Raw genomic sequence first — 27500 nt, 5'->3', positions numbered from 1 at the left:
GCCTCCCATATTTTTCCTTTCTAAGTAACTCCTCTCTCTCTCTCTCTCTCTCTCTCTCTCTCTCTGGTCTGCAGGGAATCGGTGGTCGGGAAGCTCCTATGAAAGCAACCAAACCATGGAATAACCAGCGGTTTATCGGCATGTTTGATGTAGTGAACACAACCAAACAGGACTCCGGCCGTTACAGATGCATCGTCCACTCGAACACAGGGGTGGGAGTGTCCAACTACGGAGAGCTGACCATCAAACGTGAGTCACACACACACATGCACACACTCATGCACTCACACACACTCACGCGCACACACACTCTCATGCACACTCATGCACACACACATGCACACACTCACGCACACACACGCTCACAAGTGTGTACTCACGCACACAAACACACACACACACACACACACACACACTTAAGCGCACGCGCACACACACACACACACATGCGCACACACACGCTGACACTCATGCACACACACATGCACACACTCACGCACACACACGCTCACAAGTGTGTACTCACGCACACAAACACACACACACACACACACACACACTTAAGCGCACGCGCACACACACACACACACACACTTAAGTGCACACAGTTACACACACACACTTGTGTGTGTGTTTGAGATAGAGTGAGTGAGAGTGTGTGTGCGTGTGTGTGTGTGTGTTTGTGTGAAGGACGGTGTGCAGATGGATGGAGCTGAAGCCGAAGCGTCTGTTGAGGAGATTGGTGTGTGTTTTATGCTAATGTATCTAGCGTGTGTTTGGCGGTAAGAGCTGTCCTTGACCGCGGCCGTGTTTTCACGTATTCGCTGTCCCACGCAGCCCTTCAACAGACATTTGATATGAATTTATTGCGCCGGCCGCATCTGAATCCTCTCTGCTCTCTGACGCCGTAATGGCCTTCGATATTTCTTCAGCTCTTTCTGTGTCTCTCTCACTCAATTGAATTTATGTTCCTGTAGTTTTTACCTCACAGCATTATGTGATTGATCACTTTAATCCTGCCTGTCTGGACAGAGAGCTGTCAATCACGGTCAGAGGCTCCGCCCTGAGGCTGGACGACACGCCTTCTGTGTGACATGTAATGCACTGTAAATAAATGATGTTCCTCTTGTTCTTGTCGTTCTCCAGGACAAAATTTAAACATTAAACTGCACAGCATTCATTCCCGAGTTAGATTGAAGAGCTAAAAAACAATGTAATGTTCTTTTTTTTCTGTTTTCTAGTATATTTAGAATTTTTCATATGCATTTTTAGATTTAGTTTTTTGACTATAACGTTATATTTTTGTATAATTATTATATATTAAAATGCTTTCCAGTTACTTTTTTTTTTACTTTTTAAATTTTAACACTAAACTTTCATAATTTTTTGTAGCATATTTTATTATCATATTTGTAAAATGTTATACGAAATTTATTTATTTCTTTATTCACGTTTTTTAATAGTACATTTTAAACTCTGTATACTTCCTGAACTACAACCCTTATAATGTTATATTCTATTTTAAGCTTTTTATTCTATAACTTTATAATGTTTCATAATAGATTTAATTTCTTATTCATGTTTAAAAATGCTATGCAATATTTTTTGTTTTATAGTTTATTTGTAACTTTTATACAGTTTTCATACTTATTATGCTTTTATAATTATTTTAAAGTATGTTTTTAACTTATAATATGTTATAAATCATTTCAATATATATATTTTTAAATATAATTTTCTATACTACAGATTTTAAAATTTCTATTTATTAGTTTTGGACAGATTGGACATTTTCAGTGTGTGTTTGTGTGTGTGTGTGAGTGTGAATGTGAGTGTCTGTGTGTGAGAGCATGAAAGCGTGTGTGTGTGTGTGTGTGTGTGTGTGTGTGTGTGTGTGTGTGTGTGTGTGTGTGTGTGTGAATGTGTGTTTTTGAATGTGTGTGTGTGTGTGAGGGTGCGTGTGTGTAAGCCTGTGTGAGTGTCTGTGTGTGAGTGTGTGCAATCGAATGTGAGTGTGAGTGTCTGTGTGTGAGAGCATGAAAGCAAGTGTGTGTGTGTGTGTGTGTGTGTGTGTGTGTGTGTGTGTGTGTGTGTGTGTGTGTGTGTGTGAATGTGTGTTTTTGAATGCGTGTGTGTGTGTGAGTGTGCGTGTGTGTAAGCCTGTGTGAGTGTCTGTGTGTGAGTGTGTGCAATCGAATGAGTGTGTGAGTGTGAATGTGAGTGTCTGTGTGTGAGAGCATGAAAGCAAGTGTGTGTGTGTGTGTGTGTGTGTGTGTGTGTGTGTGTGTGTGTGTGTGTTTGTGTGCGTATATAGATCAGTGGTTGTATAGTATTTTGTCGTGCTGCTCCGCTCACATCTGGTCACGGTGTTAGGAATCATTCATTGTTTTATGTTATATAGTATATATTTATACATATATTGTAAAACGTGTGTGTGCTATTTTTTTATGTTTTACTGTAGAAGTATAAAAATGTAAAAATAAATATTTTCTACTATACTTTTTTTTTTATTTTTGCAAAGTTGCGATGTTGAGTCCATCTCAGACTGATGTAGGCTTTGAGACACTGTTGAGATCTCTGGACCTGTGTGTGTGTGTGTGTGTGTGTGTGTGTGTGTGTGTGAGCTCTCAGTTGTAAATGTGTGTGTAAAAGATGCTAGGAGCTTGTGTCACTCTGCTCGTAACGGATGTCTCTATAAAGGCCAGCCTCGCGCCGCTGCATCAAACGACCTGTTAGTGGAGATCTGTGGCCTGCGGGTCAGTGCTGACGGATGGCCATCTCTGAGAGGAACACACACACACACACACACACACACAGACACACACACACACACACACAGACACACACAGATCAATGATATCACCTCAAACTCTTCCCACACATATCTTTACATTTCAGCACTCTTTTCAGGCTGTAACTTTTATAATATTTGATGATATATTTGTGATTTTTTTTGTAAGTTTTTTTTTTTTTTTTATACTTTTATCAAACTAAATTTTTTATAAGATATTTTACTTTTGTAACTTAAGTACAGTATTTGAGTCGTGGGGTCTCAGAGTCTGGAGGAAGAGAAGAGAGGCACACAATCCATGATGCTTGAGGTCCAGTGTAGGGAACCGTGGTCTAGTGGTAGAGAGTTTGACTCCTAACCCGAGGGTTGTGGGTTCGAGTCTCGGGCTGGTAATACCTCGACTGAGGAGCCCTTGAGCAAGGCATTGAACATCCAACTGTTCCCTGGGCGCCGCAGCATAAATGATGACCACTGCTCCGGTGTGTGTGTGTGTGTGTGTGCTTGCATGCGTGTGTGTGTGTGTGTGTGTGTGTGTGTATACACACTTTGGATGGGTTAAAAAAGCACGAATTCTGAATATGGGTCACCATACTTAGCTGAATGTCACTTTCACTTTAAAAAATTAAAGCTATAGTATTTATATTAAAAATGTATTTTTTTGTAGTATATTTAAAACTTTTATAGAAGTCCAATATAAAATAAGTACGCTATAGTTTTTTTTTTATATTTCATATTTTAAACTTGAATGCATTTTATTTTATAACTTTTTAATGTTTCATATTATATTTTATAATTTATATACTTAAGTATGATAATATATATATATGTATGTGTGTGTTTTTTAAATGTTTTATTATATATATATATATATATATATATATATATATATATATATATATATATATATATATATATACATTGTTTACTTTTTATGAGATTTTCATGTTTTTTCTAATGTTTTATTAATTACCGTTTTACTTTTTTTACTTTACGATATTAAAATATTTTGTAACTTATAACATACTTAAGTATAGCTTTATAGTATATTTGAAGCTTTCATGCCTTTTATACAGTTAATACTTGTTTTAAAGTACATTTGAAGCTTTTATACTTTTCATACTTCATTTTATTTGAAACTTTTTATATTTAAGTACAGTGTTTACTATATATATACTGAACTATAATTGTTTAACAGTTTACAATATATTTAAAATATTTTATACTTTGTACTTCTCATACTGTTATAATATGTTTTAGGATATTTTTTATACTTTAGGGTTAGTGTGTGAGACATGTACAGGTCATATTTCTCTCCAGAATCATAAGACATTGTATTTTAAATACAGGAAATCAGGTCTGTTTTATGACGACAACACAATGATTTTGAGGAGGCTTCAGCACTTTCTGGGGAGTGAATCAAACGTGAGTGTGTTACAGAGGTGCATCTCTTCATTCTTGAGGTCAGAGGTCAATATCTTTCTAAAACTGCAGACGGAGACCAGTGACCAAAGCCGTGACAGACGGTGAAGAGCGATGTTCATCAGGACGCTCTGATATCTGTCCCGCTGTGTCTGTGGCGTCAGGATTACGTGGTTCGTTTGAGGTGCTGTTTAATTAGCAGCTGGGCCGTGGAGGATTATGGGTATTTCTGGGGTGACGGAGGGACGTCCATCTGCAGACACAGACACAAACACACACTCGACTGGAGAAACACACACTTGATCTCTGTTACTGTCTCTAACACACGTGTGATGATAGGATCCCGCTAATCTTTTTTCTTACTCAGGTTTTTTTAATGAAGTTAACATTTTTCTGGCCTCACTGGCGGATATTTGTTCTTGCTTTAAGCATAAACTCACTTCATTTTGATCTGCTTTCCAGAAAACAGTATTAATATCTTAAAGCGATAGTCAAGCCAAAAATTAAAATGTGCTCACCTTCAGTCCATCCCAGATCAGGATGAGTTTGTTTCTTCATCAGGTTTGTAGAAATGTAGCACTGCATCAGTGTCTCATCAATGGATGCTCTGCAGTGAATGGGTGCCGTCAGAATGAGAGTCTGATAAAAACATCCCAATAATCCACAGCACTCCAGTCCATCAGTGAACATCTGGAGAAGACAAAACCTGAAACACATCCAGCATTAAGATGATTTTAACTCAAACACATAGAGTCTATAATCCAGAATAACACTTCCTCCAGTGAAAAAGTGTTCTGGTCTGAATCAGGAGAGAAATCTGCACAGATCAAGCAGCGGTTAAACAGATCTAAACAACAACAGCAGATGAAGCACTTGTTCACTGGAGGAAGTGTTATTATGGATTACAGACTCTGTGTTTGGAGTTAAACGACTGGTGTGTGTCTGTAATTGCACTGTTACTCATGTTAAACGTTCTGTGTGTTCTCCCAGAGCCGCCGGTTCCCATCGCTCCTCCTCAGCTCATGGCGGTCGGGGCCACGTATCTCTGGATCCAGCTCAATGCGAACTCCATCAACGGAGACGGACCCATCATCAACCGCGAGGTGGAGTACCGCACCGTCTCCGGCACCATGTACGACCTGCAGCCCGTCGATAAAACCTCACACAAGATCGGCCATCTGGACCCCGACACGGAGTACGAGATCAGCGTGCTGCTGACACGGCCCCTGGAGGGAGGAACCGGGGCCCCGGGGCCGCCGCTGAGAGCCCGCACCAAATGTGCAGGTAACCCAGATCAACTCGGATGATGTTTCTGAGAGATGCTGAGGTGAGGAGATGATGTCATTTCCTCTCCTTCATGTCACTCCAAACCTCTGTGGAACATACAAGAGTTATTCGGGAATCAATAAACGGGATTTCAGTTCCCCGTCCATATTTCAGTTTTTGTTCATATATTGGAAGTCAAAAAAACTTTATTTTAGTGTCCCTGGAGCACAGACGCAGTCTTGAGTCTCTGGGGTGTATCTGTAGCAATAGACAACGATACATTGTATCGGTCAAAACGATACATTTACAGATGATACAAATGATACATTTCTCTTTGATGACAAAAATCATTAGGATATTAAGTAAAGATCATGTTCCATGAAGATATTTAGTAAATCTCCTACCATAAATATATCAAAACTTAATGTTTGATTAGTAATATGCATGGCTAAGAATTAGTTTGAACAACTTTAAAGATGATTTTCTCAATATTTAGATTTTTTTTGCTCCCTCAGATTTTAGATTTTCCAATAGTTGTATCTCAGACAAATATTGTCCTCCGAACAAACCACACATCACTGGAGAGATCATTTATTCAGCTTCAGATGATGTTTATAAATCTAAATTTTGAAAAATGTTACCCTTATTACAGTTTTTATGGTCTGGGGTAACATATTTGTTACTTGAAATAAAATAAGCATTGAAACAAAATATCACTAAAAACAAAAATGTGATTATCAACAATATTAACATCAAACAAACAATGTTACATTACTGAAATTAAATGTAAACTAAAATTAAAAAGCATACATTCCGTCTAAAATTATATATAAAAAAACTACAACGGTTAATAACAACTTAGATATATTAAGAAAACAAATAAAAATCACACAACAAAATTAATAAAACTTTTAACTGAAAAAAAACCTATAATAAAATATGAATAAATGGTAAAACAGAAGCCAATAATGAAGCGTTATTTTTAAGAGTGTAATCATGACAAGCACATCCTGGTATTTCAGTCTTGGGTTGAATCTTAGATCACATCCTCTGTTCACCTGCACTAACACTAACAGGTGTTCATTAGTCCGTTCATTAGCCCAATGCCTGAGCGACCGCTCTGTTCAGTCAGTCGTACTTTACATCTTCAACAAATGTGTTTCAGCGCTGAAGCAGATGCAGAAACCAGGGTTTTTTCTCCTGTCTTTGTTCCCTCTATCCTGAGCTTAATGGAAGTCCAGCGACAAAGAAACAGACGTACAGAGAAAAAAGAGTTGTACCCTTGAAAGTGAATTATTTTGTGGGAGGTATGCAGGCTTATCATTTCTGCACGTTATTGTTTCGTCAGCCGCACAAAGACATCCGTCTGAATGCAAAGCTTCCTCTGATTATGTGCTTTTTCCTCCCGAAGAGCTGAAATAAAAGCCGTTTTTACTAAAAACTAGTGAATAAATCTGCCTGTGAATAAGACACAATACAATCGGTGATGACCTTGAGAGCTGCGCCGAAATTACACACACAAACTGCTTCTACAGAGTGTGTGGATGCATAAAAGATAATATACTATAAAACATGATCATATATTATATTATCATGTTTTATAGTATATTAGAAGCTTTTAGAAATATACCTTTTGCATTTTCCATACTATGACTTTCTGTATTAATTTATTTTTATATTTTTATATATATTATTATATATATTATATATTATTATATATTTAAATTTTTTGTGAGTGTGTTTTTTATTCATATTTTCATTTTTAATACTTTAATATTCATAATGTTATATACTGTATTCATATTTTAGTAGTATAATTTAAGTCTTTTATACTTATTTTTTTATTAGTATTAAAATAGTATTTTAGTACTTTGTCATACTATACATTTTATAATACTCTTATTATATATAGACTATATATAAAATGTATTTCTATTATACTTAGTTATTCTGTAACTTTCATAAGTTTATTATTATATTATATTTCATATTTTAAGTTTTTATATTTTTAGTATATTTTAAGCATTTAATTTTTATAGCTTTACTTATAAATTTTCTTTTTTATTTTTAATTGCATAATTTTCATAATGTATTTATATTTTTATATAATATTTTAAGGTTTATATATATATATATATATATATATATATATATATATATATATCAGTATATATCTCTTTTTGCTTTTTTATGTGTTTTTTTTGTGCTCATTTTATAATATTTGATACTATATTTCATATCCTTTATACTTGCACTTTATTCTGTTTTAACTGTTTATGTATATATATATATATATATATATATATATATATATATATATATATATATATATATATATATATATATATATATATATATATATATATATATATATATGCATGCATATGCGAATATATAGTAAAATATCAAAATAGATAAGTGTAAATATAAACAAATGTTATTTATAGAATTTATATATACATTTTTCTCCATATATAATTTTATTCCATAACATATAAATTGTTTATTGTTGTTGTTATTATTATTATATTTACACCATGACTTTCATAATGTTTAATGCTGTATTTTTTTCTATTTTAAAATGAAACTTCTGTATACAGTCCTTCAGCCTTCCCAGTGTTTTCTGTGAATCTTTCAGACGTGATGTTTGTGCGTGTGTTCACGAGGTCGCTCGGGTCGCTGGGGTTCACTGATTGTTCGGGAGAGAGAAGCGTCTCATTGTGAGGCTCTGAAGGACGTTCCTGTGAGAGCGTGTTTGTTCAGCGTCGCTCTGTTTCTGTCTCGTGTGAAGCTCCAGATGTGAGCAGATGTTTCACTGATGAACCACACGATCGTCTTCACAGAAACATCTCATACTGTCTTCTGCCTCACAGACCTTCAAGGGCTCGATCTGATATGAGCCTCTGTTGGAGAAATTACTTAACATTAATCATAATATTCATATGATGTTCACTCAGACCTGACGCCTCACATGAGAACCATTGAGGATAAACTCGGTGTGATGCATCATGGGATGTGAGGCTTGATCTCTCACGCACATAAACAAAGGATTTTATGATCAATGAAAACTTACTTTCTTTTACTGTTTATTCTTTTTTTCTTCCTTACTCTACTTTCTTTTGTATTTTATTTTATTTTATTGTATTTTCTCTTTTAATTTATTTTTTTCTCTTTTTACTTTTTAACCTTTTTCTTTCTTTTTTTTCTGAAATGTTTTACTTCAACTAGTGAATAAATATAATACAAAACACTATCTAAAACACTTTTTTCCATACTAAAACTTTCATTATGTTTTATACTGTATTTGAAATATTTACAGTTTTATATATTTTTATTTTTGTGTGTATTTTAAACTTTTTGTGCATTTTATAGTTTTACTTAATTATACTTTTTAATATTTTAATACTATAATTTTCATAATATTTTATAATGTATTATATTTTAATTTATTATTAATATATACAATATAAATACATATGCATGTATAATGTATAATAAAATATATAAATGTATAGAAACTTTTTCTAATTTATTTAATTTTCTTTCTTATCTATTTTCTATTAGTTCTTTTTTTCTGTCTCTATTTTGAAACTTTCTTTCTTCCCTGTCTTTTCCCTTTTTTAATCTGTCATTCGTCTCTGGTTCTGAAGTCGTTCATCATCAGTAATGGCAGCTGAGTGGAAGCAGATGAGCTTCAGCGCTAATGAAGATAAATTCACTCCTGACTGTTTGTCTGCTTTTATTTTTTTAAGTTTGATTTTAAAAGCGGTGGGAGAAATTAAATAAATAAGAAAGGAATCAGCTTCAGCACTTTGCAGGCTGTTTGTGAACTCATCTCTCTCCGTATCTGTCAGTCATAATGTACATGCTGTCAGATGAATCACGCAGAGAAAGCGTGTTTCATTAGACCCAAACCTTCAGCCCAACTGAGAAAACCCCTGTTACACAGCAGACGGGGATCATTCTGTCAGCATTCACTTTCACTCTTACTTCCTCAAATCTTCTCCATTCATTTGACTTTCAGAGAGTCAGCCTGAATGCAGATCTGTTTCTCACTAAGAACATCAGAGTTCAGAAGAGCTGTAATATAGCGCACAACTCTATAGATGACTGCTATGATGCATTTATGATGTGCTATGATGCGTTATGCATTATCATGTGTTATGGTGCATTATGGGTCATGACGCATTATGCATTATGATGTGTCATGATGCATTTTGATGATTTATGATGCATTATGCGTCATGATGCTTTGTGACAGATTTTGCATTATGATGCTTTATGGTGCGCAAATATTCATTATAACATGTCAGGATACTTTATGATACATTATGCATGTTGATTCCTTTTGATGCCTTTTAATGCATTAGACATGTTTCGCTAATTATGGATTATGATGCATACGTTATGCACATCAAGATGCGTTATAACAAGTCATAATACTTTATGATGCGTCAAGATGTGTTATGATGCATTAAGCACTATGACGTGTTATGCATTATGATGCTTTATGCATTATTATCATAGACTGTATAAAATCATCATGCATTATAATGTGTTATACCGTTGTTTTGCTTATTTATAGAAATAAAAACTATTATGTTGCTTTATGGATTTTAATGGTTAATTGATGATGCATTATCTGTTATAATGTGTCATGATGCGTTTTAACGCTTTACGGCGGATTACGTTGCATCATGACGTGTTATGCATTATGATTCATTATTACACTTTATGATGCGTTGAGATGCATAACAATGTGCCATGATCAGTTTAACGAGTCCTTGTTGAATAAAAGTTAGAAATTCTTTCAGATTAAAAAATAACGCTTTTAGCAGACAGTGGTTGTATAAGTAAGAGGTGAGCATTAGATTTGGCATTGCCTGATGAAGGGCTGATGGGACGGACGCTAAATACCTAACACACTCTCTCATCTCCATCCCAAACACAGACTCCAGCAGAACACTGAGCATTGATCCCATGCTCAGTTGCCACGGTAACACCATCGCGCTGGTGATTGGGTTCACGGGGAATGACCCGCTTCCCTTCATATCAAAGTGCGACCCTACAACCTCCTGCTCTTCACGAGCAGATCGACACATCAGTCTAACAAATCAGATTGAGCTCGACAGGTCGCACCGCTGATCTCATTAAACCACCTGCTAGAAGAGCTGCGTTATATTAACTAGTGTGAGGAGCGATCGCTGCATCCGTCAATACAGCCATCAGACCGCCAGTGACTGAGATCGAGAGAGACGCCAGGTGAAATCACCTTCAGAGCAGATCTAATTATCAGTGACGGTGTGAAAACTCAACTACGCTCTCACTGTAACCAGCACGATCAGAGCGAGTGAAGATGCAAATGATAAAGTGATATCGGAGTGTAAAATCACACCAATCACTGACCTCTGACTTTAGCTGGGAGAAAGCAAAACTTGTCATTTACTCTTTTCTATACGATGAAAGCTGAAAGTGACCAGAGCTGACAAATTCCAAATAGTGAAGCCATGGTGGGGAAATTAATGAACCCATTAATAAACGTGCGACAGCATTGATATCACAGAATAAACCGCGCATTTTACAAGATGTTTGTCAGGATTTATCAGAGAACTTAAATTAAAAATTGCATTATGATGCTTCATGATACTTTGTTGTTTTATGTTGTGTTATGATGCTTTTATTGCATTACAATACTTTATAATACTTTATTTTGCTTTACAATGCTTTTAATTACTTTATGGTGTTACGTTACAGTGCGTTACATTGCTTTACGATGGTTGATGTTGCGTTACATTGCTTTACGATGATTGATGTTGCGCTACAGTGCGTTACATTGCTTTACGATGATTGATGTAGTGCTACAGTGCGTTACATTGCTTTACGATGCTTGAGGTTGCGCTACAGTGCGTTACATTGCTTTACGATGGTTGATGTTGCGCTACAGTGCGTTACATTGCTTTACGATGGTTGAGGTTGCACTACAGTGCGTTACATTGCTTTACGGTGCTTGAGGTTGCGCTACAGTGCTTTACATTGTTTTACGATGGTTGATGTTGCGTTACAGTCCGTTACATTGCTTTACGATGGTTGATGTTGCGTTACAGTCCGTTACATTGCTTTACGATGGTTGATGTTGCGCTACAGTCCGTTACAATGCTTTACGATGCTTGAGGTTGCGTTACAGTGCGTTACATTGCTTTACGATGGTTGATGTTGCGCTACAGTGCGTTACATTGCTTTAAGATGCTTGATGTTGCGTTACAGTCCGTTACATTGCTTTACGATGGTTGATGTTGCGTTACAGTGCGTTACATTGCTTTACGATGGTTGATGTTGCGTTACAGTGCGTTACATTGCTTTACGATGGTTGATGTTGCGTTACAGTGCGTTACATTGCTTTACGATGGTTGATGTTGCGTTACAGTCCGTTACATTGCTTTACGATGGTTGATGTTGCGTTACAGTGCGTTACATTGCTTTACGATGGTTGATGTTGCGTTACAGTGCGTTACATTGCTTTACGATGGTTGATGTTGCGTTACAGTGCGTTACATTGCTTTACGATGGTTGATGTTGCGTTACAGTGCGTTACATTGCTTTACGATGGTTGATGTTGCGTTACAGTGCGTTACATTGCTTTACGATGGTTGATGTTGCGTTACAGTGCGTTACATTGCTTTACAATGGTTGATGTTGCGTTACAGTGCATTACAATGCATTATTGCATTATGAAGTGTTACAAAGATTTAGGTTGCCTTACAATGCTTCATGATGCTTTGTTGCATTACAATGCATTATAATGTGTTACATGTTACTTTGTGCTGCATTATAATGCTTTGTTGCATTCAAGTGTATATTACAATTCTTTGCATTATGATGCGTAACGATGCTTTACTGTATGTTGTGTTATGAAGCTCTGTGATGCTTTATGATGCTTTATGTTGTGTTACGTTGCTTGACCAATGCTTGAAAATTGTGGATTAATTTTTGGTCTTACAACAATAAAATAGTACAGTGACAGATATACACACCCACACACTTCTCTCATTGTCTTATCATGTCTGGTCTGGTGTCGTGCAATCATGTCATCTATTTGCATGATAAAGGTGATGTGAATGGGCCATTAGTATGAACAGAAGCCAATAATGTGCTGATAATTTAGAAAACATTATTTAAATGTCAAGCTGTAATGATAAAGAGCCGCTAATAGTTCCATCTAAATGTCATGCTGAAATTATTCAATTAGCAGCTGGTGAGAGAGGCCGAGCATCATTTAGCCGTCCGTACAGTGTGTTTGACTCCCGTCAGCTCATCATGTGTTCGTGTTTGCTCTCTCACGGCTCACGTTTACAGATCAACACACGAGACGCAGTTGAGAAGCAGGTTTGAGCTGTACATCACACACTCACTGCTACTGTGTTTGAGAAGCATTGAGAAGGCTGTGTGAGATGTTTTTGTTGTATTTCCAGCTAAAGCATCAGAACGTTTTAATAACAGGTGCAGGTTGATTTTCTTCCTGTGTTTTTCACTAAATTGTTTGATTCATGAAATAAATGAGGAAATATAAAAACAGTTAGCCTGTTAGATCAGGGTAATTTTACAGATGTGTGTAGTCTGTGTGTTTTTATGGTTGTGTGTGGCACAATTTTTCTGTACTGAAGCAGAAATGGTCCTGATTTAGTCATTGCTGAGGTGTTTCTCCATGACTGACACTGTTAAACGTGCTGATGATGCATCTCTAGACCATTCACCATCACGTTTGGAGGTGTGTGTGTGTGTGTGTGTGTGAGGATTTCCCCGTCGCGCTTGGACTCGTCCCGGTCACTGAGGGCCTCTGATAGTTACGCAAATAGAGGGATTTCAAAGCTCTATTTTCTGCATGACACTCTTTAAACGGCAGAAAACGCTAGTGAAGGATCCTTCAGACCTCCATCAGCTCTCGTTCACTTCATTTCAGCCTTCACTATGAAAAACATTCTGAAAAATAGGAAAGGAAAAGGGAATAGTTTACCCAAAAAGAACTGAGAAATGTAGCACTGCATCAGTGTCTCATCAGTGGATGCTCTGCAGTGAATGGGTGCCGTCAGAATGAGAGTCTGATAAAAACATCCCAATAATCCACAGCACTCCAGTCCATCAGTGAACATCTGGAGAAGACAAAACCTGAAACACATCCAGCATTAAGATGATTTTAACTCAAACACATAGAGTCTATAATCCAGAATAACACTTCCTCCAGTGAAAAAGTGTTCTGGTCTGAATCAGGAGAGAAATCTGCACCGATCAAGCAGCGATTAAACTAATATGAGAGGGACAACTGGAGATTTTCACTGTTTGTTTGTTTTGTCAGACAGTTTCCTTACAGTCTGTGTTTCGAAAGCGATTCAGGAGACTTTTAATGAATATTGAACTGATGGTGTAGCTGTTGGAGTTGGTCTGCAGTCGTTTGAATCGTCTCACGTTCGGCTCGTGTTTTCTCATCTCCTCCTCGTTCCAAAGTGGTATTTTTAACCAATAGGGAGGAAATGTCTGGAAATAAGAGCACTTGAATAATGGCGCACTAGAGCTCGCGGGTCACATTTCAGACGCTTTCTTAAATAATCTCAGAAATCGTTCTGTGTATACAGCCAATTGTCCAAAAAATCAATAGCTTTTAAAGCTGAGCTTGATTCACACGCTGTTCCTGCTTTTTTCCCTTTGTAAAGCACAAAAATCAATGTCATATTTTTTTTTAATCATTTGCTGAACTTAGAAAATTGTGAAAAGGATAAATGTGGCAGTGTGGGTCTCATATCGACCTCCGAGAATTAGAGTTCACTCTGTCTTTTTACCCATCACTTGTACGTGAGCGTGCATTCATACACACACACACACACACACACTCACACACACAAAGAGCAACATAAACACTTCTAATCCTGCTAGTTACTGTAAGTCAGTAATGTTCAGACTCTCTGATGCCATTAAGAGTTTTTATATGAATATATATATGAAGAATATATAACTTTTATTTTTTATATTAATGTACTGATTCTTAAACTGTGTGCTCAGCTGTTTCTCGTGCGTCTGACCTTTCCAAATGTCATTTTTGTCGTATGCTTATTGGTGTTGTGAATAAATGATGAAATGCATCCGCGATGCTAAACTCCATTCGAGGTGTTTCCATCACGTTTGCTCCGTCTCTGCATGTGGTTTGTCCTCTGTAATGCGTGCTTGCCTTCTGTTTTTATCTGCCTTCCTTCCTTTTGCATTTAATCATTTAGCGAGCGTTCGGCTGTCAGGTCTGAACAGTCAAGGACGAGCTTCACAGAGGAACATGCAAACACATCTGAGACGACCTTTCATTCTTCTGAAACATTCACAGTGTCTGTCATTGAACAATACGGCGAGGAGCCACTCAAGGCTAATGGTTAAATATTGTAATGAAACTGCAGCAACATTCAGGTGAATTAATGGAGATGATGTGCAATAAATACTCGCACTGATTAATCTGCTAAAACTTGAAACATTTTTATATAATGCAGTATTTAATGCATTAATTAATGCACCTTAAAATGCATTCAGTGATTTCATAAATAATTGCAACCACAGTTATAATACTTGTGTATTCATTATTGCATCTTCAAAACATGCAGTGCATTAAAACACAACCAGATTTAAAAAAGAATCAAATATTATAATGCATTTTAACTTTGGTTACAATAACTTATGAAAATATTTAATGCATTATAACACAAATTTATAATAATGCATTATTCATAAAGGCTTCAAGTAAAGGGTTCATTTTATAATCCGAGTGACCCGTTCTTCTTGGTTCAACTAACTATAATCACAGAGATGTTCAGAACAGGGTTCCTGATGCATATAAAAGTGTTGAGTCTGAATGTGTTTTATAGCTCGACGCAAGGCCTTGAGACAAACACTTTATTAATGACTGTGCTGTTTGTATCTGCGCGTCTCGTCTGTCTAGACTGTGTGTTTGCCTCAGACGCTTTGAACAGTTTGTGAAAGCAGATCAGTTTCTTCAGAAGGATGATTCTGCTGTTTTTGTGCTGCTTGACCAGCGTAGTGATTCGGGTAAAGGTGGTTTAAACAAATTGAATAAATGTATTAATTATTGCAAACCCAAAAATGCAGACCAAAATGTTTTCCACAGTGTTCCAAACCTTGCAGACCTAAAAGAGTTTACAGCCTTTTCAGCTGCGTGTATTATTCATTCATTCATTCATTCAGAACATTTCCATCTTCTTGATTCTTCATCATCACAGTCTGAAGACTCAAGCTCATGCAAACATTTAATATGTCTTGTGTGTGTTCTGCAAAAAAATAAAGCACTGAGGACAGTACAAAAAAAAGCATATTCTGCAAGGTGTGTTCTCTAAGCAGGTTCTTTCATCCAAAGCAACTTGTTGTTCTGGTGTTGATCTGATGTCTCTGGACTGTTCTGTGATGCTCGTCTTGGTCTTGCTGTATCAGATTGAGTCTGAGACGCGGTCTTTCATCTGCTCTTCTGCTCTGATTGCTGCTTTGATCCTGGAGAGGCTGATGGGAGCCGCTCTTGTGCTTCCAGACCTGCAGAAATGGGATCAGGGACCATGAGCATCAGGGCTGTGATTCCAGTCCCAGAAATCAGTCCATGTGTGTCTGTTTAAAGGGACGGTCTCCATTCACTCCCAACCTCTGTGAGGGACTTTCTTTGGACATAAACACAATAAGTCTTTACACAGCTCTTACAACAGTGAATAAATAAATAAATAAATAAAACACCGGAACCACATCTGTTCTTCGTACAAATCTTCATTTGACTTTAGATGCACAAATCATGATTCTGACTTTCCCCCACAATTGCAAGCTTAAATCAGAATTACAAGAAAAAAATAAAATTGTGATAAAATAAACTCAGAATTACAAGAAAATTAAATAAAAAATGTGAGATATAAACTCAAAATTGCAAGAAAAATATTTGTGAGATATAAACTCAGAATTACAAGAAAAATAAAATAAAAATGTGAGATGAACTCAGAATTACAAGAAAAATCTAATAAAATTGTAACATATAAACTCAGAATTACAAGAAAAAAACAATTGTTAGATATAAACTAAAAATTGCAAGAATAATTTAATTGAATTGTAAGATATAAACTCAGAATTACAATAAAAACACTGTGAGATATAAACACAGAATTACAAGAAAAATAAAATAAAATTGTGAGATATAAGCTCAGAATTACAAGAAAAAAATACAATTAGGAGATATAAACTCAGAATTACGAGAAAATATAATTGTGAGAAATAAATTCAACTGAAAGACAAACTCAATGTAAATGTAAAATAGATAAAAATAAATGCTATGATATTTTCTGAGTGATTTTGCTTTCTGAATCTCCACATACATGATCATGAACATCTGTACTGTTGCGTTTTTTTGTGCATCACAGTCAAATATTGTAATAAATCAAATAATGAGGGTTTGGAAATGAGATGAGCTTGAGTAAAAGTTGACAATGTTTAATTTTGGCTTCTATAAATGTAATGTGAATGTACTTGAAGTTTTTAGTTCTCAAAGCAGATATGATATTGTTTGAGATTCTCTCCTAAATGAAGATGTTTTCCTAAACATGTGTTGTTGGGAAGGTTTTGCATCAGTGTGGGCTGTTGTATTGAGAATGTTTCTGGCCTTGAAGCATTTCTGACAAACTATTGTGTATTTTTGTCTTTCTGCTTGTGTAAATGGTCCCTGTTTTTCATTGTGGTCCCTCTCAGAGCCCATGCACGGCCCGCGGAAGCTGAAAGTGGTGGACATCAAGGCTCGCCAGGTGACGCTTCGCTGGGAGCCGTTCGGTTACAATGTGACGCGCTGCCACAACTACAGTCTGACGGTTCAGTACCGCTCCAGAGGAGGAGGCAAGGAGGAGAGCAGGGAGGTGGCATCATATGACAGCCGAAGCTCCGCCCCCCAGCACACCATCCACAACCTCACGCCCTTCACCAACCTCAGCGTGAGGATGCTGCTGCGCAACCGCGAGGGAGTCAGAGAGAGTCCCGAGATCCACGTCCAGACCGATGAAGACGGTGAGACACACAGAGCTGAAAACTGGCAAATATCTTTGTCTAATATAAAATAGATTTATTCATTAAAATATTAAATATTTAAAAAATAAGTATATATGTACACATACAGGGATAGGCTTAATGTAATATACTGATTTGGTTAATATTATAAATGTAAAGAACTAAACAAATAAACGAATAACACATTTTTGCTATTTGAAATAAAATAAATATAAATTAAAATAAAATATACTTTTTTTCAGCTAGTTGCCAAAATGAAATAAATATTAAATAATATTAAATAAAATATACTTTATATTTCAGCTAGTTGCTAAAATAAACTGAACTAAACTAAACTAAACTAAAATAAAATAAAATAAAATAAAATAAAATAAACAAATTATTTTCAGCTAGTTGCCAACGCAATATTTCTAATTTTAACATGGTTTAACCTTGTTTTAAAATAACTAAAACTGTATATAACACAATTATTGTATGGCATGTATGCGTAATCTATAATATAATATATGTAATACAAGTAATACAATATATAGACACATGTAAAAAGAAAACTAAAAATAAATACATGCAAAAAAATGAATAAAACTTGAAGTAAATCTAAAATTGATAATATAACTTATTAAAAAATAAAACTTCAATACTTTTTTTAACTATATCAACATAAAAATCGACTAAAAATTACAAACACAACAAAGGTTAAAATGTAAAAAGAGAATATAAAAATAATACTAATATACATACATTATATATACATTACTTTTACTCTAAATTAGTTTAATTTATTTTTTTTACAAATAAATTGTGTAATTATTTTTGTAAATTTTTATATTCATGAGCAAGACTTACCCATTCACCCATTTTTATCAGCTTTCAGTCTCTAGTTCTTAAGACGCCCCAAAACCCTCTGAAACATCGAGACTTTATTCTATTGACTTTATTTATCCACAGAGAGTCATAGAGCACCTCAATAACCTGAAACAGACACAAAAGGAGCATTAAGTTGATCAGATGAGCAGAAACTGTCCTCAGCTCTGTAATGTGTCTGGTCACAGATGGAGAGCACATTCTATCCGCTGTATTATTCCCATCTCATGTCTGTGAGGGTCAGTCTCTTCCAGTACAGTACAGCGCTGACATTTAGCTTGACTGTCTAATTACGTCCCCCATTAGCAGAGCTCTTCTGACGGAATAAACGTGATTTTTTTTTTGTTTGTTCCCAGAGATCGGCAACCTTTATAAATAATTAGACACCTGAGCCGCATCTCGACTGGATCTTAAACACACACACGCTCTTTTGTTCTCGCTCAGAGTCTGTGTCAAGTGAGACAGACGTGAATTAGACTCCTGCGAGAGGATGAAACGATAAACAAACGAGAAATAATCTCTGGCACGCACACAGACGTGTTTGGAGGAGGAGAACCTGAGCGTCTGAGGGGATCGTGTGCGTTTCTGTGCATTCAAGTATTCAAAACCAACAGTTGTTCTCATTTTAGTTATAAAACACCTTCACTTATTAATTAATAGCAATGGAAAATATTGAACTTTTTAGTATGAACAGGTCACTTTGAGACATTTTAGCTCCCAAACATTCTTTTAACGTTTGTTAAATCTAATAAAAGAGTAAAGCTATGGAGAATGTCTCATGCGTGTGAAGAGCTGTGGCTGTTGCTGTGTTTTGATGGTTTGTGACATCACTTCCTGTCAGTGCCGGGAGAAGTTCCTCTGGATTCGATCCAAGCCTCTGTGTATGAAGACAAGATCCTGCTGAAGTGGAGAGAACCAGCGCAGACCTTCGGCATCATCACTCAGTATGAGGTGAACACACTCACACACACACACACACACACACACACACACACACACACACACACACACACACACACACACACACACACACACACACACACACACACACACACACACAAACACACACACATACATACACATACACACACACACACTTACTCACTCACTCACAAACACATACACTCATACACACACACACCCACACACACATACACACACGCACTCAATTCACACACTTACACACACACTTTCTCTCACAATCACATGGAGAAAAGCTGGACTTTGACAGTTCTTGTTTTCTATTTTCTGTCTCTATGAACGGTTAACTGTGAGATAACCTGTCACAATAAAGATCCTCAAAACTGAGGTGTTGTGGGTGGTTGCCAGGGTGTTACTAGGGCGTTTTGTGTGGTTACTAGGAGGTTGCTAGATGTATGCATAGGCAATATTTGTGGTTAATAGTAGGATGTTGGGCATTTTGGGGGTTACTAGTGCAAATGTTGTAGTTACTAGGAGTTTGCTGGATATTTTGAAGGTAACTAGGGGGTTGCTAGGTGGTTGCTAGGGCGAATTGTCTGGTTGCTAGGAGGTTCCTGGGCAGTCATGAGGTTGCTAGAGCATTGGTGTGGGTACTCAGGGGTTGCTAAGCTGGCTGAGGAACATTAACATAGAATGATGTGTGTGTGTGTGTGTGTGTGTGTGAGTGAGTGACTGAGTGTGTGTGTGAGTGAGTGAATAAGTGTGTGTGAGTGAGTAAGTGTATGTGTGTGTGTGAGTGAGTGAGTGAATAAGTGTGTGTGTGAGAGTAAGTTTGAGTGAGTAAGTGTGTGTGTGTAAGTGTATGTGTGTGTGTGTGTGTGTGTGTGTGTGTGAGTGAGTGAATAAGTGTGTGTGTGTGTGTGTGTGTGAGTAAGTGTGTGTGAGTAAATGTATATGTGTGTGTGTGTGTGTGTGTGTGTGTGTGTGAGTGAGTGAATAAGTGTGTGTGTGTGTGTGTGAGTGAGTGACTGAGTGTGTGTGTGTAAGTGTATGTGTGTGTGTGTGTGAGAGTGAGTGAATAAGTGTGTGTGTGTGTGAGTAAGTGTGTGTGAGTAAATGTATATGTGTGTGTGTGTGTGTGTGTGTGTGTGAGTGAGTGAATAAGTGTGTGTGTGTGTGTGAGTGAGTCACTGAGTGTGTGTGTGTGTGTGACTGAGTGTGTGTGTGTGTGTGTGTGTGTGACTGAGTGTGTGTGTGTGACTGAGTGTGTGTGTGTGAGAGTGTGTGTGTGTGTGTGTGTGACTGAGTGTGTGTGTGTAACTGAGTGTGTGTGTGTGTGTGCGTGCTCTACAGATCGAGCAGTCAGATGGGACTAAACGTTTTCTCGATTGTCCATGAGCTCGCTGTGACGTCCTGTCTTTGATTTGACCGTATCAAAGAGCTGAGGCTGACACTCTCTGACGGGCCGTGATATCAAAAGGACAGTTTGGGCTTTTTTCCTCTTGTCAAGGGAACCCTGGTCCTTCCTTTCCTTCCTCTCTCTCCCTCTCTCTGATTCCAGACATTCTGTTCTTGTAATTTTCAAGGGAGATTTCCCGTCCTCAGATTCTCTGTTCCTGACTGATCTGCTGCAAGAACGTCGTTTGCAGCGAATGACGTCAGTCGTATGTTCACACATCCCCGGTTTCTCGCTTTAGAGCGGGTCCATGGAATAATTTAAATCTAATAGCAGTGTGAGGTTATGAAAAACAGCAGCTCGTGATAGGAAATCTCGATATCAAGGGTCGCAAATCAAAGTGTTTCTAGTACAACGCTTCATTAATGCCGCGTAATGAACAGGCCCCTCCAAATATATGGAGAAGACACTTTCCCTTTCGGATTCCTGCCCTGATCCATCAGAAGCGCAGATGTTATTATTGATTTCTTTATTTATTTATGGCGGGCTGATAATTGAAAAGGGCCTTGAAGCATTTCAGATATAATGGAGTCTAATTTGGTGGAACTCAAAGGACTTCTTGAATCATTTGTTTGGGTGACACTGAAATTAATTTGTGTGATTCTAACGTGAACGCTGATGTTTGTGTTGTTCTCATTTCCGCAGATCTCATATAAAGCCGTCAGCTCCTTCGACCCGGTGCTGGATCTCTCTAACCAGAGCGGGAAGGTGGTTAAACTGGGGAATGAAACCAGCAGTGTGTTTTTGGGTCTCTACCCGGGCTCCACGTACTCCTTCACCATCAGAGCCAGCACTGCGAAGGGCTTCGGACCGCCGGCCATCACACAGGCCACCACCAAGATCTCAGGTGTGTGTCTGCAGCACATGCTTACATTTAAAACAGCATAGAAGAATGTGAAGTGACTCAGTGTGCATGCAAATGGCCCTAGCATTCACCTGGCAACCTCCTAGTAACCTCACAGAAGCCCTAGGAAACAACCTAATTGCCCTAGCAACCCCCTAGTTACCACACAGAACATTCTAGCCCAGATTATACTTTGGAATTTTTAGTGAACACATAAAATACCATAGCAACCACCTGGCAACCTCCTAGTAACCACATATAATGCACTAGAAACAACCTAAGCGTCCTAGTAACCACTTAGCAACACTTAAGTTACCACCAGAACAGTTTAGTCCAGCAGCCACTTAGTAACTTCATAGTCCTTCACTTAATAACTGCCTGGAATTCCCTAGGAATATCTTAATTAACACACAAAATGCCATATCAACTACCTAGTAACCACCCAGAGAAACATAGCAACCTCTTAGTAACCAAAAAAGCTCTAGCAACTTCCTAGTAACTATCCAGAACAATCTAGACTAGCTAATATTTAGTAACCTCATAGTAATTGCTCTGAAACCCCTGCAACTTCTTATTAACCACACAAAATCCCCTAGCAACCACCTAGCTACCTCCTAGTAACCACATATAATGCCCATGAAACAACCTGAGCATCCTAGTAACCACTTAGCAACACCTTATTTACCACCAGAACATTCTAGACCAGCAACCACTTAGGACCATCTTTGTGAACACACAAAATACCATAGAAACCACCTGGAAACATCCTAGTAACCACACAGAATGCCTTAGGAACCACATAAGTGCCCTAGCAACCCCCTAGTTACCTCACAGAACACTCTAGCCCAGAATATACTTTGGAATTTTTAGTGAACACATAAAATACCCTAGCAACCACCTGAAAACCTCCTAGTAACCACATTTAATGCCCTAGAAACAATCTGAGCATCCTAGCAACCACTTAGCAACACCTTAGTTACCAACAGAACACTCTAGACTAGCAACCACTTAGGACCATCTTAGTGAACATACAAAATACCATAGAAACCACCTGGAAACATCCTGGTAACCACACAGAATGCCCTAGGAACAACATAAGTGCCATAGTAACCACCTAGCAACCCCCTAGTTACCACCCAGAACACTCAAGTCCAGCAGCCACTTAACTGCGTAGTAACTGTCCGGAATCCCAAACAAAATGCCATATCAACCACCCAGTAACCACCCAGAACATCTTAGCAACCAATAAAGGTACCCAAAAAAGCTATAGCAACCTCCTAGTAACCACCCAGAACATCCTAGCAACCCCCTAGTAACCATCCAGAACAATCTAGCCCAGCAAATATTTAGTAACCTCATGGTAATTGCTGAGAAACCCCTGCAACTTATTATTAACTACACAAAATGCCCCTAGTAACCATCCAGAACACTACAGCCCAGCAACACCTTAGTAACCTCATAGTAACTACCCAAAACACCCTAGCAACAACCTAACTGTTCAACCATCTAGCAACCTCCAAATAATCATCCAGAACACTCTAGCCCAGCAACCACTCAGTAACCTCATAGTAGTAACCACGCATAGCAACGCCCTGGCAACCCCCAGTAAATGATCTCCTAATAAAATGATACTTTTTTTCAAACATTGAAACTTTTATGATGCAAAATCTCCCCAGAAACATAAAATAAAGATGCCATTCGTGACCTACATTATACCTCTTTTGCTGTTTGAAAATGTCCTGTCATTTACTTCATCCGTGTGTTTCATTACTGAATGTGACAAAATGAGAAACATCAATGCAGCTATTCTTGACATGAGATTACCCACAAACCCAAACTTACTTTACAAAACGATGTGAATGCAAGCTTGTTTATTGACTCGGACGCTTGGGGGAAACGTTGTGTGATGACTGTAGGGATTTCAGAGGTGTTGAGTTAGTGTTTTAAAGCTTCCTGGTGTGTTTCCAGCTCCGTCGATGCCGGCGTATGATCAGGAGACTCCTCTGAACCAGACGGACAGCACGGTGACGGTGGTGCTGAAACCGGCTCAGAGCCGAGGCGCTCCTGTCAGGTATGATTACTCTCAGCTCTTCTGTTCTCAATAGCAGTGGATCTCGTGATTCTCCGTGCACGTCCTGATAGCACGTGAATGCAAACGGAAACAAACACAAGCACGAGTGACAGCATTTAGCTCACAGCTCCAAAGTCTGTTTCAGCTGGCTGTTTTTATCATTTTTTCCTCCTGTATTGTTTGTGGATTCCTCCGAGTGAGCGTCGTTCTTTGAAGCAGAGAACAAAGTGTGTGTGAGTCTTCAGAGCCTTGTCCCTGAACCTCTTTCATGTGTTTCTGACTGTGTCACCGCGGCCCCTGACTGTCCCTGCGCTCGCAACCGACACCACAAACACAGTCAGCGGCTCTCATTAGTAAACGCTGCACGTCACTCAGGTCATCCCACTGGGAACATGTCCAGCTCATATTTCAGCCCAAATCAATAAGAAAATATGACATTATATATCTGCAGTCAGATTTTTTTTGCATCATTTTCATGACATTTAGCTCGTTTAAACAGGGCTGTAACCATGATATTTGATGTAGATATTTGCAGCACTCCATTGTAAACCACTCTTTTTGTTACAAAAAGTTAAAAAATCACATTTTTCGACTGGTCTGGCTGTCATTGTCAAACATCAAAATGACTGGCATGGTCAATAAAATCAATGAAAAAGTATGAAATGAGATGCAAGTAGCTAAACATTTCATATTTGACAACTGTTTTAAGACAAAAATGTTAAAGTGTCCAAAGAGTAATATCCAGCAGTGCAATATATTGTGAAAATATATCCTATAATTTACATCATCTATGTATTTCATTACTGCAATACAGAAACATTAATGCAGCCGTTTGAGTGAATTTATGCATATTTTAAAAGAAAGTTGTCATGAACTGCCTTTCCCTCATAAGGTCCACTTATAACATTATCAAGATTTTTACATAAACATAATTCAGAAGTAATAGGTTATTTTCTGTGCTGTTTTGACCCCCTCATTAACCTTTTCTTTGTTAGTTAATAAAAATGTTGATGTTAGCTCAAAGTGCATTATTGTTAAAAGATGATTTTCGATTTTACAAATGTAGGAGTAAATGTTGAGATTAACTGAATTATTGTTCATTCTTAGCTCATGTTAACTAATGTGCTTAATTGATCTTAACCAATGAAACCTTATTGTAAAGTATTGTGAATTATTTGTATGATGGAATGTGAGCTGGACATGTTTTTTTAGGCTGTTTATTTTAGTCTGTGTGTTCCTGTAGTGTTTGTGTCTCAGACAAACATCATTATTTTCTGCTGCATGTTCAGTGAGTTTAATAAGAAGCGGATAAAGCTGTAACATCTTCAGCAAAAGAATATTATATTATAGTGCTGCTTTAATATTGGATATCTCAGGACTTGATGCACGACTGTACGCCGCGCAAATAACGGCAGTAAATTACAGTGGTGTTTACCGCAGTAATCTCTGCAAGATTACACCGCCAGCTCCATCATTTAATCTGATCTGATCTGATCAAATCATGTTTTTACCTCGTCAACATTCCCAAAGAGATACTAAAATAGGAGAAGCGAGATTTGATTATTGTGATCTGCGTCTAATCTCTCTGTCTGTGATTGTGTTTCACACTCACACTCACTTTTTCACACACACACACACACACACACACACACACACACACACACACACACACACACACACACACACACACACACACACACACATATGTTTGTTTTTGTGTAAAGTGTGTTCATCCCATAGGTGTAATGGTTTTTATTCTGTAGAAACTGTATATTCTATGGTCCTTCACCAACCCTACACCTAACCCTAACCCTCACAGGAAACTTTGTGCATTTTTACTTTCTCAAAAAAACTCATTCTGTATGATTTATAAGTGTTTTGAAAAATGGGGACATGGGTTATGTCCTCATAAGTCTCCCTCTCCTTGTAATACCTGTGTCATACCCATGACATTATACACACACACACACACACACACACACACACACACACACACACACACACACACACACACTCACACACTCACACACACACACACACACACACACACACACACACACACACACACACACACACACACACACACACTCACACACACACACTCACACACACACACACACACACACACACACTCACACACTCACAAAAACAAGCTGCTGGAAAACTCTTTTCTGGAGTGTTAAATCTTTACTGTTACTGCAGTATGGCAATAATATGACCATAATCACCATATTCAGTGAGATGGAGCACAAAACACACACACACGCACACACACACACATAATATAATGTGAAAACAATCTAAAAATATACATTATATACAAATATATACATATACAATGTAACATCTATGTAAGATAGACTAGCATGTCACACCACAGAATAGATCATACAAATATGTACATATACAACAGTTCTTTCTGATTCTTGAATCTGATTGGCTGAGAGCCTTTTCCAGTGGTGTGACAGCACTCCAACCGTTTCACTGTTTGTATCACTCCGCTTGCTGTATTTCTCACAGCGAGTGTCATGGCAGTAATGGGGCAAACGTGAGATATATGTCATTTTGGGTAATTCTAGCAGGAAGTCTCTTTGCTCTCAGTAATCCATTATTTGTTCCGGAGCACACAGATTTGGCTGAGGGCAAAATCTCATCACATTATATTTTATGTAACTTTAATGTTGTACATCAGAGTGCTACATTTGTGACTGAATTGACTTCCAACTTTTATGATGGTTGTTGTTGTTGTTGTTTATTAAATATCATAATCAATAAATTATATTTTATATATATAATAGTACTATTTAATATGGTGAAACAGTGTGTGTTTGTGATGGGGATTTTAGTGACATTATTCCTACATTAAATGGCAGAAAGAGTGAGTTCGCTGTAAAGACTTTTATTTTGAAAGAGACTGAAACAGGGGATAAACTCGGAAATTAATTTTACTTTCAACAACAGCTTGTAAGACGCAGTTAATAGATCACTGATCAGCGCTGTCATCAGAAATTATCCTCAACCGATTAAAAGATAGTACGACAAAGATATCGCTTTCCTCAGCGGATATACAGACTAATGTTTTATTGTGAATATGAGATTGAGCTGAAGAATGAAGGCTGTATCAGATGCAGGTAATCACACTCTCAGTCCATCTCTCTCTTAAAACACAGTGAGCTTTTAATACAGTAATAGAATATGCTTTTAATAAAGCAACAGCTCTTTTATTACGAGTTATATAAATATTATATTTATACGTTTTTATTTTTGTATATTATATATTATATGCATTTGTATTGTATCTTTATATGCACATAGAACATGCATCAATTACACATTTAGTTTGAAAATCATCTTCATAGGAGATTATTAATACAGGATGAATTGTATGAGCTTATCTGAATGAGATGTGTTGCATGGTAATATATCAGTAGCCCACGGCATTCTGGGTAAAGGCGATCTCTGCCAGTCCTTCAGTTTGGAGATAAAATATCATGTGATAAATTATTTAAGCCAATGAGAGAGAGCGCAGTTGAGAGGGGAAGTTAATTAACAGCTGATGGCACGCTTAGGTCAGAGTTTAGAGGTCAAAGGGCAAATCAGGGCCTCACTGGAGCTCCGTGCTGATTACAGATGAAGCAGAGACAGAGAGAAGAAAGTGTGTGTGATACTCACGCTAAAGCTCAGGCTACAGAAATCATGAAAAAACGATGAGATTTAAAATCACACACACTCACACCGCAGGAAATTAACCTCCTCATTAATGCAAAACATAACGCAAAACGTTTCCTTTCTGAAT

At 37.4% G+C, this 27500-nt stretch overlaps 1 protein-coding gene across 1 annotated transcript in view; it reads left to right on the top strand.

Annotated features, from left to right (window-relative positions):
* Nucleotides 1-27500, top strand: part of LOC113083913 (receptor-type tyrosine-protein phosphatase mu) — a 122502-nt gene that overhangs the window by 67351 nt on the left and 27651 nt on the right. The window contains exons 6-11 of the mRNA XM_026254736.1: nucleotides 75-249; nucleotides 5201-5494; nucleotides 17240-17548; nucleotides 19254-19363; nucleotides 21435-21636; nucleotides 23602-23704. Of these exons, the coding sequence (XP_026110521.1) occupies nucleotides 75-249; nucleotides 5201-5494; nucleotides 17240-17548; nucleotides 19254-19363; nucleotides 21435-21636; nucleotides 23602-23704 (1193 nt within the window). The remainder of the gene's footprint in view (nucleotides 1-74; nucleotides 250-5200; nucleotides 5495-17239; nucleotides 17549-19253; nucleotides 19364-21434; nucleotides 21637-23601; nucleotides 23705-27500) is intronic.

This window comes from Carassius auratus, unplaced genomic scaffold (assembly GCF_003368295.1).
Source record: "Carassius auratus strain Wakin unplaced genomic scaffold, ASM336829v1 scaf_tig00039421, whole genome shotgun sequence".
NCBI lineage: Eukaryota > Metazoa > Chordata > Actinopteri > Cypriniformes > Cyprinidae > Carassius > Carassius auratus.
Note: the sequence above shows the minus strand (reverse complement) of the source record. Positions and strands in the feature narration are given on the sequence as shown.